We start from the raw sequence: 15,260 nt of genomic DNA on the forward strand, positions 1-15,260 counted from the left end.
CCTTCCAGCCTATATCCCCATAGTGAAGTCCCCCATAATAATAATAATTAGACCTGTACTCATTGTATTAATTTGCTGATGCATGTCTTCCAGATCATCCGTGGACCTCCGTGGCCTATAGCAACAACCAACTGCATATTTTGTTTTACTGGCCTAAACTCACCAGATTGCACTTCAAATGAACAATCACCCTCCCGCTTATCTGCTATTCTTTTTGGCTGCAATTCATCCAATATCATTAGCAGTGGCATGCCTACTATATGTGCAATGTGTGCAACGCACACAGGCGCCAGGATAGTAGTAAAGGCGCCAAAGAGGAGGAAATACTTAAAAAAAAAAGTTTTTTTAAAGTGATTTTTTTATTGGCGGGAGAGGGTAGGGGCGCCAACTAAAGTTTTGCACACAGGCGCCGGACACTACAGGCGCGCCCCTGATCATTAGCAGTTCCCCTCTTCCCCATTGTATTTTCTCTATCTTCCCTGAAAATACTAAACCCTTCACATTCTGTCCTTGTAACCACATCAACTACTTAGTCAAGTCTCACTGCCTATAACTTTTGGCGAGGCATAACCAATGCCAAAAACTCGTCCCTCTTGTTCCGGATACTCCTGGCATTAGAATATAGAAACTGCAGCATTATCTTTAATTTACTTTTCGCAATTCAGAATGATGAATGGACAATAATTGTCTTCCATTTATCAATGCATGCTGCTTGTTGCTTCGAGGTGATATCCACTGCTAATAGTCAAATTAATTGAAAATATAACAATGCGTTTTAAATTCTCATTTCTGGAAGGGCGCTGTTTTCTCATGTCACATATTGTACATAAGCTGTATTTGGTTGATGGCTAGTTATTTTGTGGCGATATAAGGTGAAATGACGTAATGTAACTGATTTTTTTCTTCCTTCCTCCCCTTTTAGCAGTGGTATATATAGATATTAGGAATTAATTCATTGATAGCCGACGTAAGAATCAAGCACTATGCTTGCAAATGCTCTGTACTTCTTGGGATGTTTTCTCGTTTTCCTCTTTCTCCACATGGCACTGATGTGCTGCATATTCTGAAACTTTTCGTGTGTGTAGTTAAATAAATAACATTAAGGAGGTTTATCAATTTGGTAAAGGCTTACTTTACCAAAAGTAAAGGCAGTATGACCTGATGATAGGAGCTTTTTTTTTTTAATATGCAGAATTTAAAAAGATACTGTGGAAAGCGTGAAATTAGTTTCCCAATTTTTTGAACAGGAAAAGCGGGTTATGGAAAAATGCAACTACCAAAACTGTGGAAACCGTTTCCTAAATACTTATCCACGTTCTCTTCTTTATATATATATATATATATATATATATATATATATATATATTAAAAAATACAGACGCATTCTTTCTAATTGCATTTTTAATAGTTTTACATGCTTTATAGATGCTTCTTTCTGCAGGTCAGTTACTATTTAGTTCTTTAATTTTGATGTAACAATATAGAAAACAGTGGTGTATAAAGTAATATAAATAAGAATGAAGTGAACTGGAGCTTCTCTAAGACTGGCCTGTTTCATTCGTCCACTCTGGTTTCTTTCTCCCATTGGATTATAGTTAAGCTGACCATATTTCTTTGAGACCAAAACAGGAGATTGGGATGGCTAAAACGAGACGGGGGTTATGTAATATTCTGTATTCATGAAAAAGTAACATATTGAGCTTACCATTATTCTTCAGTGACAGAATCCATACAAAAATTTAGGCAGACTTACAGTCCCCCCTTTATTTCATGATGTGCCATGAAAATTTCTCCAATGAAATGATCTTGCACAGCAAATTTCGGTCTTTCAACACCTTATCATATAAGAAGTGTTATCATAAGACTTCTTACACTCCATCACACAATTTTGTCTGACAACTAACATAGCTCTCATTGCCTCTAACATTTAATCTAGATTTCTCCTTTGACCACATACTGTTCATAACATAAAATAATCTCTCAACAGATGCTGTACTTTCTGGAAGACAAAGAATAAACCCTTCAATATTACAAAAGTCTTGAAAGTCTAGGCGTTTTTCCTTCATTTCAGAAAAAAACCTGTCTCCATCTATCAGATATAGGAATGTTTTCGTTACTCCATGTAACCAACTGCCTCACAGTTATAGATTTCATGAGGGTCAAATGATCCACAAACGATTATAAGTTATGAATAATAATTTATGATTGACCAATATTAAAGTATATTTATAGTTTTTATTAAAAATGGGACAAAATTGACATTTTTATTAAAACGACGGGGACGGCAGGGAAATGTGAAAAAAAAAATACGTATAGTCAGCCTATTTATAGTTCATCTTCCTGGCTACTCTTACATGGTCTTCCTAATTTGTTCTGTATTTTTCTGTTGTTTGAATTATTGGTATTTGGTTTAGGTTTTTCAGTATATTTTCATTTCACATTTTACTTAGTCTTGTATAACAATAACTTGCTATTCTTCTCATATAGTTCATTTTGATTGCAGTGATTCTTATCTCTTATTGTCTGTTTATTCTGGTTTTACTATGTTTATATTACTATGGTTAAAAATAGGTTCAAGATGGCTTGGTATATATATATATATATGTGTGTGTGTGTGTGTCTTGGTTTTATTGACTATGAGAAAGCCTTTGATTCACTTAAAACTTGTGCAATACTTAAAGCATTATGAAACCAACAGTGGAGGAGCCCTACATCAGAACCATCAAATCAGCATACACCAATGCCACAGCAGCAATTTATTTTAATGGAAACTGTCTACTGTGGGAATACAGAGAGGTATAAGACAGGGTGACACAATATCTCCAAAATTATTCACAGCATGCCTAGAAGAAATATTCAAACTTCTTGATTGGGAAGGGAAAGGTCTGAAGATAAAGAGAAGATATTTAAGCCATTTACACTTTACAGATTACATAGCTATCTTTACTTCAACTGCACATGAATTACAGATTCGTATCCATGAGCTCCAAATTGCTAGCAGAACAGCAGGCCTAAAGATAAACCTGAAGAAGACCCAAGTTATGCTCAATAGCTATGTCCAACCAGAAATAATAAAAATCAGTAATGAGGAAATTAAACAAGTAGATCATTACATATACTTAGGACAACAGATATCAATGGAACAAAATATCATGGATGAAATTAAAAGGTGCACGATGCTTGGGTGGAAAGCATTTGGAAAATTGCATTCAATATTCAAAAGCCAACTACCATTATGCCTGAAGAGAAAAGTTTTTAACCAGTGTATTCTTCCTATACTGACATATGGCTGTGAAACATGGACACTGAATGCAAAGGAAATTCAAAAATTAAGAACAACACAATTTAGTATGGAAAGAAGTATGCTTGGTATCACAAGATTGGATCACAAAAGGAATACATGGATAAGAAATTAAACCAAAGTCTCTGACATCATAGGAAGAGTGAAACATCTGAAGTGGCAATGGGCTGGTCATATTGCTTGAAGACAAGATCAGCGATTGACAAAAGAAGTACTGGATTGGATTTCACATGAAAGGAAAAATGACCACAACACCGACCTAAATCACTGTGGATTGATGATATCATCAGATTCGCAGAAGTGACATGGAAAAGGAGAGCCATGGACAGAGAGTTTTGGAGTAATCTTGGAAAGGCCTTCATCCAGCAGTGGATAGACAATGGCTGATGATGTAGAAAGTATTTTTACCTTGGGTATAATAAATGTTAAAAATACCAAGCAATTTTAATCCTGGTTTTACTCCATTTCCCAAGTAAGTAAACAGACAAACAAGTTAAGTTTGCGCCTGCAAGTGATGCAAATCTAGCTGATCCTACAGGTAGTGCAAGACCAAGGCAACTCGTGGTAAAGGTGGCATAAGCTCTGATCACTAATCTTAATATTTACCCTTAATGCCAAAACACATCTCCAAGAAGGGGATGTATGATGTTTTGTATTTGCCTTTAATACAAAACATCATACATCCCCTTCTTGGAGATGTGTTTTGGCATTAAGGGTAAATATTAAGATTAGTGATCAGAGCTTATGCCACCTTTACCATGAGTTGCCTTGGTCTTGCACTACCTGTAGGATCAGCTAGACTTGCAGGTGCAAACTTGACTTGTTTGCTTACTTGGGAAATGGAGTAAAACCAGGTTTAAAATTGCTTGGTATTTTTAATGGCTGATGATGATGATGATGTATATATACACAAGGGGATTATGGACTAGAAAACATGAAATTATTTTTACCAGGTGTATGGATAGGTATCTAAATATTCCTATAGTTAGAAAAAAAAATGCTGCTCGAAAGCATAAAATTGGCTACTATATTTTTACAACTCATTATGAATGGATCACTACTGTTGACATTTTGAGTGGTGGGTAATGTGAACTTTGCCCTTCAATAATGTTGACAATAGTATTATAAAGAATGTATTTCAAATATAGCATTTTTCTATAGGGACTGACATTAATGAAAGCAGTTGTAATATTTTTGGATTCCTCCTGTCATGAAGTGTAGCCGCGGTGTTTAGATTACTTTTTTTTGGGGGGGGGGGGGAAGACTAATAGGTGCTAGTGAAACTGGTAACATATTTTTTCAATCAGATTTTGCTTATTATTTTTATGGGACTAATTGTGGGAGAGCAAGCACACAACCCACTCAATGTCGTCTACTTAATCCTCCAACTACACACTGCACCATTTAATAATAATGCAATTTTGTTTTTTTGATTCCTGGTGCCTTGAAAACACGAATTTTGTTAATCTTAAAATTTTATAATAGCTACTTATAGGACCCAAAATAAAATATCAATTTGCTTTTCATCTTATGTTACAAGAATATGATAGTTTTTATAGTCTAAAAACCATCACTACTCAAAAAAAAGTTATTAAATAAATTGCTGTTCTCTGAGAACTAATGTGTACGACAGTAAGAACAGATTCTACCTATTAAAGTTTCATGTAAAGAGAATCTAGAAAGTACTATGCAGGTAAACATGATACTTATTTGCATGTTACTTTCTAGATTCTTTGTGCATGTGGATAAGCATGATACCTTGTGATTACAAGGTTATTATTGACCTTTAGCTAAGTTTCATCACATTTGTCTGCTAATGAAGTGAGTTAGGTGATGTAACCGACAGGGTTTATCATCTACAAAAAAGGCAAACTGGCCAGAGAACATGCATAATTAACAAACATAATATTTGGCCTTGCGGTGTCAATTGCTTCAGCCATAATTGCTAGTGACTAATAAGATAAGGTTGTAACATATTGAATGGCTGCAATACATGTAGATATTTCGTGTGTGTGTGTGTGTGTGTGTGTGTGTGTGTGTGTGTTGATCTAACTGTCCTTCTATTACTTTGTTGATGAGAAAAAATCACTACTCTAAACCTCTGGTTTAAACTATAGGCCAGCCTCGTTGGCAGAGTGGTTAGCATATCCACTCTCCATCCATCAGGCTGTGGTTCTGAATCTTACTATGGGACAGTGATGTTTGTGATTGTAGGTGGAATTCTATTCTTCTATTGTATATCCAGTGTGTAAAACCATTGTCCCTCTTATTGAATACTGAAGTGACTTGAAAAAAGTTCCATGTTTTGGTTTCTAGGCAAGGTTTCCAGATTGGCTAGGGTTGGCCGAGTGGTTAGGTGTATCTGCTCTCCAGCCAAAAGGCTGCAGGTTCGAATCACAAACATCCATGCCTATGGATGTTTGTGATTGTCTGTGAAATTACTAATAGGGCAGTAAATGGCATTCATGTAGATCAGGGCTCTCCAACCTAAGGTAATTGGAGGGCCGCATTTAAAAAAAGATTTATCTGAGGGCCACATCCACTGCATATCTAGTAGTTAGTGAGACAACCTCGATAGCTGAACAAACTAATCGTGCACTCACATTCCCCATGAGTGCCCAGAACATGACATTAGAACAAAACAGTGCAAGAACGCTTCTTTGACACATCTAATATTTGAAAAACAAGTGGGTATGTAGTGATGTAAAAACACCAAATAAAATAACCAACATCAAGATTATCAATTAGTGATAGAATTAAAATATCTAATATGCATTCGGTTCAAATTGTTATTTTATTTTTTCGCTCATGAAAATCAAAAAACCCACAGGTGGGCCGTACGAAATCGCAATGAGGTATGCATGTGGCCCGCAGGTCGTGTTTTGGACAGCTCTGATGTAGATGATGCGGTTCGCTGTCATTGGTGGATTGGATTGAGTGGTGGAGATGGAGAGTTGTAGAGTAGGTGCCTTCCCTCAATGAGTCTTTGGACTCCTTGGAGGCATCAAATAATAAGAATAATAATAAAAAATATTATTATTATTATTATTATGGGCAACTCCAGGGAGTCCCCAAATCATGTTCATCACAACTATTCGACATTCATACAGTATCTATCATACCTTGCCTTAAACTCATTCACTATCACAGCATCCACCACAGACTCTGGCAGCCCATTCCACTCATTCACCACTCTAAAAGTAAAGAACCCAGCTCTGACACCCTTACTAACCACACTTTTGCCCAGCTTCCATGAATGTCCCCTAGTCCTCCCACAACCAGCCCTGTTCTCAAAAATATCTTCTGAATTAATTTTATAGAAACCTTTCAGTAATTTGAATGTCTTCTCTGCCTATCTGCTAATTTTTGCAACCCACAAATCCTCAACCTGTTCTCATAAGGTTCATTCCACAGACCTGCTATCATCTTGGTCACTCACCTCTGGATCCTCTCAACCTCCTCCCCATCAAGAAGAAACCTAGGTGACCAAATCTGGGCACAGTAGTCGAGATGGGGTCTTATCAAGGCTCAATACAGAGGAACAATAACATGCTTGTCTCTGCTTGTCAACGTATTCTTCAGCAACCAAGTGATTTGATGAGCTGATCAAATCAAAAATAGCAAAATATATTATTATTATTATGTAACACCTCCAGGGAGTCCAAAGACTCATCGAGGGAGAGTGTGCCAACAGCATCGAGCAATTGATCCCCTTCCAACTACTAACCACGCTCAACATATAAAATGAATAAAAATAGAAAAACAAAATCCTTAGCTCACTCATAATGTTAATGTACTGTATATTTATGACACAAAGATTATCATAAGTATACTAGTATGGCCAGAGGACACAGATCGATAATAGACTGTATAATGGTAAATAATAAATTAGCAAAATCTGTTAACCGCTTCCTGTTAGTCTCATTAATTTGATTTCCTCCATGCTGGTTGAGAATTATGAAAGCTAAAGAAGACTGCTTCAAATTCAGTCTTAAAATGCCAATATAAAGATGTTTTTAAAAGAGAGTCAAAAACTTAGCAGAAGATATACAAATCAGTGAATCAATTGAAGAATGGTTAAATATTTATTGTATTTATAAAACTTGTTGCATTTGAAAGCTTAGTAAAAAGAAAAGATGGCATTGTAAAAGAGGTCTTAAATAGCTGGATGGGCATATTTCTAGGATTACAGAAGAGAGAAAAAATGTTTTCTTGAGGTATTTATCAACCAGGTCAATTAAAAATACGATTGAATCTAATAGAAAAAAAAACATAACTAAAAGAAAAGTGAGGGAAAGATACAGAGAAAGCTAGAATTTCATATCTCATTTAGAGAGAGAGAGAGATTTAACAGAATTCATTCAAATAACTTATATTATTCCAAATTGAGAAACAACAGAGAATGTAATAATCAATGTGATTGATAAAGCTATGGTATTTTCAGGATTTTTGTCAAGGCTTACAGATTTCTTGAATAAGAATGAGATAGAGAACAACCACCATAATTCTGGCAGAAGGCTATAGTTATTCCAGGATAGATATAAATAAAAGGCAACTGCAAAGACTGAAAATTATTGTGGAAGAAGTCTTCTCGATGCTGGTTACAAATTATTATTATTATGATTCAGACCACCATGGAGTCACAGGACTCTTTGTGGGAGGCCCACCCTAAAAACTCAGTCTATCATGCCACTCCTTGAACCCATTAATCATTCATACTCTCACCACTCTATCAGGCATTTCATGGTTAATCCATCCTCCATGCAAAGAAACCACTCCTTATCCTCTTGTTCACAACTTTCTTTTGTAACTTCCAGCAATGGCCCTTGTCCTCACTCCTTCCCCCCCCCCTCCCGTTCCACCAAATGAAAGAATTCCCCAGTGTCAACCATGTAACTACCTCTCAACACTTTAAAAGCCTCACTCTTATCATCTCTCTTTCTATTTACCAAACTCTACAGTCCACATTCCCTCAGCCTATCCTCATAACTAACATTGTACAGTCCATATCATCTTTGTTATTTACCTCTGCACTCTTTCCACAGATAATTTATCTCCTTCATATTCTGGGGACCAAATTTGAGTGCAATAGTATAGATGTGGTCTGATCAGTGCTTTGTACAATGGAATGACAACTCTTTTATCTCTGCAGGTCAAACGTCCTTCTCAGTATTGCAGCAATCTTCTGGGTTGCCTTCACCACCTTTGCAATATGTTCCCCTGAATTTCAGGTTTCTATCATTCATCACCCCAGATCCCTTGCCTTCCTCACTTCCTGCAGTACAGTTCCTCCAACAGAGTATGTAGCCTCCCATTGATGTATCCAAACTTCAAGATTTTACATTTAGCTGCATTAAACTGATACCCCATTCATTTGCCAATCTGTCCAGTTTATTAAAATCCTCCTGTAGTGCTACTACATCTGCACTGTTACTAATAACCCTTCCCAGCTTCACATCATCTGCAAACAACTGAATATACCCTGAAATCCATTGACAATGTCACTGATGTAAAGGTTAAACAATATCAGTCCCAGTACTGAGTCCTGTGGGATCCCACTTGTAACCTTCAACTTCCTTGATATCACTCCCTTATACATAACTATGATACTATCAGATAGCCAATCCTGAATCCAGTTCACAAACCTGACATCTAAACCCACGTGCTGCAACTAAAACATCAGCTTATCATGAGGTACCCTGTCAAGTGCCTTTTGTAAAATCAAAAAAAAAAAAAAAAAAGGCAGAATATGCTTTTCTCTCATCAACTGCTGTTGCCACTTTATTATAAAAGGCATTCAGATTACTAAAATAAGAGAGTACCCCTTTAACAAATCCATGCTCACTCTTGCCGATAATATTACCCTTATCTACCAAATGCTATAAATGATTCCTCACTAATTTCTCCAAAATCTTAACAACTGCTGATGCAATGGTACTATCTTACCCTCTTTCCACTCCTTGGGCACCTTTCCCATGGCCAGACACATCCACTAAAAAGCCTAATTAATGTCAGTTTCTTTAGCACATTCTCTCAAAAACTTGTGGCAAAATCCCATCCAGTTCTACTACTTTATTGACATTCAAATTACTCAGTATTTGAAGCACTCTTCTTGCACTTCTAAACCTCGAACCTGCCCTATCCCTCTAATATTAAACCCACTTCTCCAGGATAAAATATCCAAATAAAGTGTTCATTGAACAACTCTATTATGCCCTTTACATCAATCATGCTATTCCCATATTTATCCAACAATGTCATTCTTCCATAATCATTTCTCCTCCTACTGGCCACATAATGAAAGAATTCTTTAGGATTTTCTTTGGATCTCAGGGCTGGTCTTTTCTCATCTTCCAGTTTTGCTTTCCTTATCATACTAAGTCACTTAGGCCAGGAGAGTGACCATAAATGGTCACTCTCCTGGCCCGAGTCTTTTATTCTTCATGCATCTGTTCTCCACCCCTCTCCTTATATCTCTTCCATAACCTCTTTTTTTTTTTTTACCTGCAATTCCCATTTGACATTGTTTGTCATCCACTTTACACCAAATTCTGTTCTCTTCTTCTCATGGTATACAGCTTACTATTGCTGCTAATAAACATTTCTTCATGAGTTCCCAAACACACATGATATCTCTCCCTTCCAATTCCTCCATCCATGGAACTGTCCTGAGCTGATATCCAAGACTATTATAATCATCTGCCTTATAATAATTCTGCATACATTCCTTTCTCTTTGATATGTCTATTCATCTTCCAAGTCAAAATCACATGGTTACTCTCTCCAACTGGGGGGCAGAGATACCATCTCATTTATAATCAAATCTGATGCTATGACCAAATTTAAAACTCTTGAATTCCATGTGCTTTCTACTACACATTGTGTAATGCATTTGTCCTTCAAAAATTACAGAAATTTCATTCCCTTACTACTACATGCAGTTTCCTCTTCCCAATTTATAGTACTGTAATTAAAATCTCCCATTACAATCATTCTTTTTGCACTCGCCAAACTCAACTGCCTAAACATTTCCTGCTCTTCACTCTCTATGCTCCCTGGCTTATAGCAACACCCCACTAAATATCCTCTTCTGCCCACCTCCTTCACACTATATGCTTTCAAAATCATTAGCGCCATTGCCCTCTAAATCTTCCACTCTTGATGACTTCCTGTCCACTCTGAGGGCACAGTAAGTCATCACTTATTGTAAGCATTACTCCACCATCACATTTGCCCTTTCTATCCTGTCAAAAAATGCTATACCCTGCTACTTCTGGTCCTGTCAGTATATCATCTTCTGTCAACCATGTCTCAGAGATCCCAAATAATCTTTAGACAGGCTGATGCGATCAGCACTACAAATTCGTCTCCTTTATTCTGGATACTCCTGACAGTATAAAGAATCAAAGCGTTGCCACTGTTTCTATACCTATCATTATCCCCTTCTAACTCCACAGGATTCAGCATTGCCCGATGTATTCCCTTCTCGCAAGTGCCTATGCCCACAAGAGGCCACTCCCTCCTACCATCCATCCTGATATAGTTTCCCTGTATTGGCACACTGACTCATTCAGAAAACAGCAATCTCTCTCTCTCCAGATGCCTGCATCCTTATTCAAATACAAGCCATCTCTTGCATGCAGTTCTTTTATGTTTTCAAATGCCTTCCAAGCATCCATGTTATCCAAGCCTCTCTTTTGACACATTCTGGCTATTATATTATTTGTTATTGATGCTCTTCTCTGCAGCTCTGCATTATCATACCTGGGTAACACACTCACTATCTTCCCTCCCTCAGTTTTCTTCTGTACAACCTTAAGCATGAACTTAGATCTCTTGCCACCTGATTCACACTGTCTCTCAAGTTATTCATACCCACTATCACAATCATCTCATCCACCTTTTCACCTCTCTTAATTTTCATAGTCACACTATCTATCATTCCTCCAGGCAGACACTCCTCTGGCATTCCATCTTATACACCTTGGATCATCGAGTCTCCATACATTATACCTCTTACCATTCTGTTTCTTCTTGCTCATCCCTCATTCTCTCTCCTCTAATTCTTTCTTTCTTTGTTCCTCCAGTTACCTGTTGTCTTATCTCTTCATCCCTGGTTCCAGCACCATCTCACCTTTCATTCCCTCTCTTTTACTGGTTATCCTATTCTCTTCCCCTTCTATTATTCCCATAACTCTCACTCTGATTTGCTTTACATTTGTTGTTTCCATTCACCTAATCTCATCTTTCACACTTCTCAACTTGTTCCTGATACATTCCACTTCTTCTTTCAGCATATCTCTCTCTCTTTCTCTCTGCAAGCTACCTACTCTTGCTCGGCATTCATCCTCCCAATTAACACATCTTCATAAACTTCATGATGTTTCAAACCTACTACATTCTATACTTTTATTTCATTTAGATATTTTTTAAAATATTTGATATTATTTGATTTCATATTTATTTTATTTAGATATATAAATATATTTAAAAATTATAAAAAAACAACAACTAGAGAGTCATTACAAAGATAAGATAGGTGACAAATCACATGAATTCTGTAAGAGCAGATATTGTGCAGAGGGTTGCTTTTCTGTGAAATTTCTGTTTGAAAAGCATAAAGAATTCAACAACTAACACAGATAGCATATATAGATTATAGGAAAGACTTTGATTGTGCAAACAGAAATCTACATTTAGAAACACTTACTGATGATGAAATCCCAAACCAAATAATATCAATCTAAAATCTTTATTGATACAACCTCATAGCAGTCAGGTTTGGAAATGAAATATCAAATTGGAAAGTAATAAATCATGGCATCTGACAAGGCTGCCCTTTATCACTACTACTCTTTAATTTGTATATTAATGATACAGCAGAAGATTTGAAGGGGGAACATTCAGTTGTTTGTCTTTGATGCAATATTAGGGAGGACAATAGTTGATAAAGGTGATGTAGATATCTTACAAGATGTTTAAATAAATTGGCAGTGTGGACAAAGGACAGTTGTTGTCAATTCAGTGTTGTAAAATGTAAGGTAATGCGCTTTGGAATGAAAAGATTACACGCTTCATATCATATTGATGGTATTAGTTTACAGGAAGTTGATTAGGCTAGGGACTTGGGGATAATGGTGGACAGAGTTTAAGTTCAGAAGACATGTTGGAAAAGTTAGTAAAATAGCTCAAAGGATCTTGGATGCTGAAGAGCACATTAATAAGTAAAGATAGAGTTTAATATTCTTCTTTATAAGGCTATGAAATATGTTGACTGCTGTGCATAGATTTGGTCACCTGCATTTCTTGGGGATTGGGAGGTGGTGAAGAATATTCAGAGACGAGTGACCAAGCTGATAACAGATCTATGGAATGTTCCCTATGAGGATAAATTGAGAGTGTGCGGGTTGCAGAGTTTAGCTGACAGATAGACGGGGATATGATAGAAACTTATATAAGTTACTAAAGGAATAATCACAGAAGAAATTTTTCAGTACATGGGGTGTAGGGGAAAAGCAAAGAGTCACACTTATAAGCTACTATCTAAGAGTGCTGTTAGTAGGATGTGGTGAATGAGTGGAATGGATTGCCAGAGAGATGGTTGTGAGTGCCCCAACAGTGAATAAGTTTAAGGAGATGTATGATAGGTATTGTGTTAATGGATAGATGGGTCTCCCATGATGAGTCTTTTGACTCTATCCCGTGCCCATATAAATAATAATAATAGTGTATTGTTCATATTTCTGCAATATCCCAGTTTCATTACGTTTGACCTTGAGGAACATAATTAAATATCCATTAAAATGAAATAAACAGTTGTCATTGGGCAAGATGTGAGTGTTAATTGGCATATCATAATTCTTTAGCTATTGAAAGAGCTCTTTCAATAGTGCAGCTGCACTATCTAGTGTAATTTTTTACTTATTCTATTTAAGTATATTAATGTTGTGAATAAAATCAAGAAACATATCTGTTTCTTGATTTTATTCACAACATTAATCATGCTATGATTTTTCTAGCATATCTTTGTAACTGTTTGAATGTTGATGATTGAAAATTTGTATTTCAAAAATAGTTTTGAAATAATGTTTTTTATATATATATATATATATATATATATATATATATATATATATATATATATATATATATATATATATATATATATATATATCTTTTTAGTTTTATAAAAAATTAATAAATAAAATTAGCAATTTTTATGAACATATAATTTTGTGTCATTTCTGATTACAAATATGGATAGTTAATAAAATATAAGTGTGGTTTCTTTATAAATAGGATTCCAGTGGCATCAAGTAAATTTTATTATTTTCTGAATTAAAAAACAAACAGCAAAAAAAGAAAAAAAATGTGTGTTCAGAACATTAGCCATGGTCGTCTGTTTTTGACATTAAAGAAGAACAAGATTTCATGCTGTTGGTCAGCTTTAAGGTCTTGGTTAAAACTATGTCGTTATATATCATCTACAAATATAGTTTCATGTAACAGTGAATGGACAATTGGTAAAACAGTTCAATGGGAGCAACCACAAGGTTTTGAAACGGGTATTCAAGTATACAACACTGCAGCTCAGAAGAAAGTACCATTAATTCTACCCAACAAACATTTTGCTACTTGGTAAGTTTCTTTTACATGTATAAGTGTTGTTGGTTATTATTCATAACAGTGCTTTATGGTATAAACCATACCAAGAGAGGAAAAAAATATATATATAATTATTGAACTTGCTAATATTTTGCTAGTTTTCTACCAGCATCTTCAGAGCACAAGTTATAGCTGTGATAAGCACACAGCACTCAACTAGATAACTGCAAAAACAATTCAGATTTTAACTGAAAAAAATGCCCTAACAAGGTACCCTCTAGAGGCTGGATAGCCATAAAGTTAACTTAAAGCAGAGGCTATCTGGTCTCAGAGTGACTATCTTTGGCAAATTAATGCAGCCATACTTGTTGGGATTGAGGGAGTGTTTCGTTGTCAATGCTGATTCATAATATAAATTTGTGGTATGCAGTGCTTATTATTATTTTTTTTTAATTTTGATTCCTTTTTCTTAATTTTATATTTTTGTTGCCATATTGTTGCAGATAAGTGCAGTTCTATTCTGTAATTAATTTTTTCAAGAACTGAAAAAAATTAAAAAAAAAAAAAAAAGTAAACAAAATGTGTGTTCTGGCATGTATCAACTAACCTTTGTTAGAGCGCCCACCTGTTAATGACATGATCATGTTCAAACTGTTTTGCATTAAACTAAACATGACTAGAATAGATTAATATTATGCTGGCTACACATTCATCTTATTAAACTTTTCTTTTCTTATTGAAAATTTAAATTTCATAATTTTGTATGTATATTGGATTCATATAACTAAAAATGTATTAAATAATTAAAAATAATTAATAATTAAAATAAAAAAAATTCACATGTTTTGTAATTTATGATAATGCAATGTTAAAAAATAAACACCTTTATAAGTATTCATGTTTAAACGAAATATTATACCTTCTTACAAATGGCCTTTTTCCCGAGAGGGAGTATGCCAGTATTACTAAAATTTTAAAAGAGTACTTGGATATTGAAATTTTGGGAATCTCTGATCTACATAACATAGCCAGAGTATTGGTTGATGTATTGAGTGTTTGGTTTAATTTTCCACAGAAATTGGCTAATGGGGTGGGAGTAGGGATAGGAAATCCATTGCAGTCTCATCTAGCTTGTATATTTTTCCTTTCCATGAAAAATAACAGGAATAAACGATGAATCTGAATAATTCAAATATATCAGAGCTTTGGTCAGAGGTGCATTGGTAAACAAGGAAGTAATGTCAAAACTGACCATAATGTCAGAATCTGTTAGGATTGGATTTTTTTATTAATGTTTTAAAATGAAGGGCATTTTTAATGGTGTGAGGTAGAGGTGGGCAAGACAAGATATTTA

At 35.4% G+C, this 15,260-nt stretch overlaps 1 protein-coding gene across 1 annotated transcript in view; it reads left to right on the plus strand.

Moving 5' to 3' along the window:
• Positions 1-812: 812 nt before the first annotated feature.
• Positions 813-15,260, plus strand: part of CysRS-m (cysteine--tRNA ligase-like protein, mitochondrial) — a 200,489-nt gene continuing 186,041 nt past the window's right edge. Inside the window, exons 1-2 of the mRNA XM_090393279.1 lie at positions 813-872; positions 13,601-13,939. Of these exons, the coding sequence (XP_090249405.1) occupies positions 13,671-13,939 (269 nt within the window). The 5' untranslated portion in view covers positions 813-872; positions 13,601-13,670. The remainder of the gene's footprint in view (positions 873-13,600; positions 13,940-15,260) is intronic.

This window comes from Typopeltis vanoorti, chromosome 5 (genome assembly GCF_054136105.1).
Source record: "Typopeltis vanoorti isolate ZY-2024b chromosome 5, IOZ_Tvanoo_1.0, whole genome shotgun sequence".
Taxonomy (NCBI): Eukaryota; Metazoa; Arthropoda; class Arachnida; order Uropygi; family Thelyphonidae; genus Typopeltis; species Typopeltis vanoorti.